Raw genomic sequence first — 5,000 nt, forward strand, 5'->3', positions numbered from 1 at the left:
TACCATGTGATCGTTTGTTGCAAAAGGCCTATTGGATGAATCTCATCTTCGGGCGGAATTTTCATATATGAAAATTGTTCCGCGGCACACAATGCCTGTCGGCTGAAGGTGGGCCTTTAAATGTTACTAATTTCAAGCGTTGATGACCAGTCAGAACAAGTCAGTTTATGTTTTGGTATAGATTTATAATTTTTGAGTTATTTTTTGTGAATGGTTTTTAATGTTTATTTATTTTATTAATTTATTTTTTCTAGGCAAATTAGCATGATTAGTGGCATTAATTGGTCTGACTAACAGCATTCAACCTGAGTACGAATAATAATAATAATTATTATTATTAGGATCTATAAATCTATTATTTTTAATAACAAGATTATAAAATATTTGGCGCACTTCAGTCAAGTGACCATCAGGCTTTCCTAATTTTACTCCTTAGGAAAAAGATAAACTTCAAAAAATCCATCTGTTTGAGCAAGAAAAGTTCCAGAAAAGCTTGGACAGAGAGAAAGTTACAACAAAGAAAAAGTGTGACAAGGAGCTAAAGAAAGCGGAAAAGAAAGGGTAAGAAAAGCTCCCCTCCACTGACAGTCGGCCGACGGCCTTATTATAGTTTTGCTGAAAAGATAACTGCTTGTAGGCCATCTGTTGGTTGATAGTCGAGCGACTGTCAGCCGACTATTGTTACGGCGTTGGTCTTAGAATGTCGGTAACCTTAGGGCGATTTATTGCCTTGTAAGGTTTACGACTTGCAACTCCAGATAATTGCATCGAAAAGATAAAATGAAACTCTCAATAGTCTCAGACATTGATGGTTTCTTACTTATTTTTATTATACATTGGTGTCACCGGCTCGATTTTGATTGCCTATAAGCACGCAGCACAAAACGTCAGGCTTAAAGGTTTCAGCAAAATGGACTGCATGGAATTTGGAGACCAAGATGATGTTAAATGACTCTTTGTTTCATCATCCCCTTCTTACTTCACTAATGCTATTCACAAGGATGTCATTAGTACATTAGTTGGCAGCTGGCATAGCAGTGAAAGTAGTCAGCTACTAAGGGAAAAAACAATGACTAAAACACTGTAACCACAGATAAAAATCGTTGAAAGAAATAGCAGGCTCTACTTTACTTATGGACATGCATCCAGCTTCGTCAAAACATAACGACACTTGATTATTCAGTAGGGAGTATTTAACATTATTATTCGCCGAAGGCGAAGTAATTATCGGTGAATATTCATCGATAATCACTGAGCCTGAGGCGAATAATTGTTTTAGTATAAATACACAGGTGATTATTTCAAAAAAGAGAAACAAAAAACATTTCAACGCGAAATCATCTTTACTTACAGTGGCAAAACGACTACTGGCAGCCATTTTGTCCGTCGAGGTGATAATCGGCTGATAATCCGAGATAGCAAGCCAATGAGAGCGCGCGATTTTGTATAATCACCTGTGTATTTATACTAATGATAATTATGGCACTATTATATCCCTCTGGTGATAGTGTGCACACCATGATTGACCCAATACTCCAAATTACGGCCGCTACATTTTCACATTTGCTTGCATTTCTTTATTCATTCAAAAATATAATAACTCTAACCTAGGGCCATAGTGAGATTTACAGCACCTTACTTTTTCCAGGTCAATTTAATGACCACAAATTGAACTGGAAAAATGCAATCCTTAGTTCGCTGTACGGTTCTCAAACTAGATTTTGCCTATCTTTCATCTTTTGTCATCCAGGAACTACGAAAATAGTTACCTGAAAGGAGTGCAAGAGATGGCTCACCTAACGAGGGACCATGATACAAAGGTAACCTTAAGGGCAGTGTTCTTACACTCTTTGAGAGGTAAATGAAAGCATTAAAGACCTGATTTCTAAAAAATACAGAATCATGTCCCTCTAAGATACAGGTTATGATCTTGAGTGAGTATTCATTTCGTTGGTATTCTGAAATAATTTTATGTCAAGTGTTTATTCAAACCAAGGACCTGGAAATTTCTAGTTTACTTTACTTAAATATCTCTAAGTGGGCAGCTCTGGTGAGCGAACAGTAGCCTTGGGTACTGAATGTGACCAACCACAGGAGTCTTAAGTGCCAAATGTGTTATCCCTTGAATTTTTACATATGAATGTACACTCCAGCAGCCTTTGTACTCTAGTGTTTTTATGCTACCGATGGTTTCAGTGGTAATGAACTACTAGTTTGAGTATGTAGTTACGTTAACAGCTGGGCAGTCAATGATTGTTGCATTGATTTTCTTATCATATTTGTAAAGAAATACTGTTATTTTGTGCATATGCTGTAACTTGCTGACTACTTTGTCCATGTGAACGTTTTGCTTAATTTCTGTTATTTAAAATATTTGCATGAGCACGTTTTTTTATCTTCTGTTTTAAAGCTTTTTTTTCTTTTGGGGATATTTTTTTTACTTTACAGGTTGAACCCTGTTGTGTTTGCTTTTTTATTTTACCTTTTGTTTAAACTTTCCTCACATTCAGCAAATCATTGTGCTTGTAAATTTCTTGGAATTTATGCATTGCAACCACCTAAGGCTTATGTTTTACCTGCTGGTATAAGAGGCTAAGGCACTCTCTTTTGGACTTGCTATAAAATGCTTACTAAACGTCTCACAGCAATATTTATGTGCTTGGATTCAATTCAGAGAGGTATTTTTTTAAACCTGGTTTGGTATCTTTTCTTGGGACTTCATAGGTTCTGGCATGTGATGCTGACAGTGAGATAAGTGTTAGTACCAAACTGTGTTTCAAAGCTGCACCAGTTGCATATTGTTCTATGTATTTCTTAAGTCAAGCAAGAGAGATCTACGGCGCGTTCGATTGACCCTATTCCGGAATAAGAATACGTGGAGTGATGATTAAAACGATATGTTTGGCGCGTTTCAAAGCAGCAAGGATAATAAAAAATATGTTTAAAATAGCATTTTAGCAGATGTTCGACAATTTTAATGTGAATCTCCGTTAAAAAGAAGGATTTCTAAGTTATGTCCCATGTATTCCAATTCCGGAATACGGTCAATCGAACGCATCGTTAGTTTCGTGTAAAACAGCAAATGTCAAGGTGTCGGCTGCTTGTCATTAAAGAAAAATTAGCCGGTATACAACCACCCCCTCTCCTAAAAAAAATTGGAGAGGAGAGCAGGTGGCTTTACGCACAAAGGCAAAACAGAAATATTCTCGCATCTCAATTTCTCTTCTATTCTGCTCGATATCTGCAGCTAATGGGCAAGAAATAAGTGAAAATCAAACTTTTTTTGTGTTGGGTGGGGGGAGGGAGAGGAGTGTTGCTTTAAATGCACATTTTAGCCTAACGTTTGCTGTAAATGTGAAGCTACATCTCTCTGTTTTACAAAAAGGCAAATCCACTTTTTAGGAAGAGTGAAAATAGACAGCATATTGCATGATTCCTTTGAATTCACAAATGCAAGACTTTTGTTACCACTGTACATTACTGACCATGGAAATAAGCAAGCAACATTTAATTAACATTTAGGTTATTGTTGTAAGCACAATAAGATAGTTTTTAGTGAACTTATAATACAGCTATCTTGGCACGATTTAGAAACACTTCTAAGTGTATTCTTTACGTACTTTTTATAATTAACAATAAAATTTTTCATGTACACACACTGGATATTAGTTGGCTGTAACGGCACTCATATTCAACAATGGTGAATTGAATAATTGTTTTGTTAAATTTGATTGAACTCTAAACTATTTCAGTTTTCATGTAAAGTCATGTAGTATGTGTGCTGATACCAAGTTTGAGAAAACCAATCACAATGGAAATGCTGTATCTGCAATGATTGACAATTAAATAAGTATTAATATAGGGCCTGCTCTTTCAGTCAGCTGTTGAGTGTTCAAGTGCAATGTACTTCTATTCTAGTAAATCAATATCCAGGAACTACGTTTTATAATGAACAAATCTGGATTGCGCGATGTAACATACAACAAGAATATCAAAACCGTGATCATTAAAAATTCATTCAAATTCCTTTGCCACACTGTCCAATGAGATGTCAAGAAAAGACATGCATATACAATACACAAGGCCGCGTGGAGATACGAAATTTCTCTTCGAGTGTTTATATAATAATGTGAACTATCAACTATGGTTTCAATAAGGGTTCTTGCTGTAATAAAAGTAGCAAAGTACAGTATTTACGGCACAAGTCTGTTAAAAATGATGAAAAGCACTGTAAATGATTAAAAATGAAAAGATGCAGTTGGGAAAAAAATGGGAAGGCCACAATTAAAATAGAATAATTAGATTTTTTAATTACAATGATAAAAATTATGGTTTCTCCACTCACGTGGCTCTTCTTATGTTTTTATAATATAATGAGCTAAACCACACCAAGTTACTGTATGAAGTATTTGTGCAAATATTACAAATGTAAAATCATAGAACATTTTACTTAATTAATTAACAAGTAAAAATGAATATGTTTATAAAGAATATGTACAAGATAAAAAGAATTATGATCAAAGAAGAACAATACAAAATTAGTCTAACTTTATTCAAATAAATAGTTTGGGGCAACACACAAGAACTAAATGAAAACTAAATATAGATTGAAGTTTACCAGCACCTAATTCATCAGGTACGTAGATCCAGTGTTGAAAAAAGAATAAGATAAAGGACTAACATGAGGCAGGTTTAAACACCTTAGCAAAAAAGTGGTACTTTAAGTGTTTTCGGTTATAACAACAGGAAGACACTTATATTACATAGAACTATTGAAAACCTAAATGCACAAATTTCTGACGATGTAAACCTTCTTTCAAAATGGCCACCATTTTAGTACTCTTTTGCTCCTTGCAAATTGGCCCCTTTTGGCCTCGCTTTCAAACGCAAAATTCAAAAGAATATGTAACCTTGAACGAGGCCAAAAGGGCCAATTTGCAATAAAACAAAAGAATACTAAAATGGCAGCCATTTTGGAATAAGATGTATAAGGTTTGTGT

The 5,000-nt window shown here is 34.9% G+C and overlaps 1 protein-coding gene across 7 annotated transcripts in view; it reads left to right on the plus strand.

The window, feature by feature from the left end:
• LOC137984945 (1-phosphatidylinositol 4,5-bisphosphate phosphodiesterase beta-1-like) overlaps positions 1–5,000 on the plus strand; it is a 55,872-nt gene that overhangs the window by 43,752 nt on the left and 7,120 nt on the right. For 5 of the 7 annotated variants that reach the window (XM_068832309.1, XM_068832304.1, XM_068832302.1 and 2 more), the window contains 3 exons: positions 437–561; positions 1,751–1,820; positions 2,725–2,757. In XM_068832309.1, coding sequence (XP_068688410.1) covers positions 437–561; positions 1,751–1,820; positions 2,725–2,757 — 228 coding nt within the window. The remainder of the gene's footprint in view (positions 1–436; positions 562–1,750; positions 1,821–2,724; positions 2,758–5,000) is intronic. The other 2 variants (XM_068832307.1, XM_068832303.1) reach the window with 1 other exon arrangement.

This window comes from Montipora foliosa, chromosome 14 (assembly GCF_036669935.1).
Source record: "Montipora foliosa isolate CH-2021 chromosome 14, ASM3666993v2, whole genome shotgun sequence".
Classification (NCBI taxonomy): Eukaryota; Metazoa; Cnidaria; class Anthozoa; order Scleractinia; family Acroporidae; genus Montipora; species Montipora foliosa.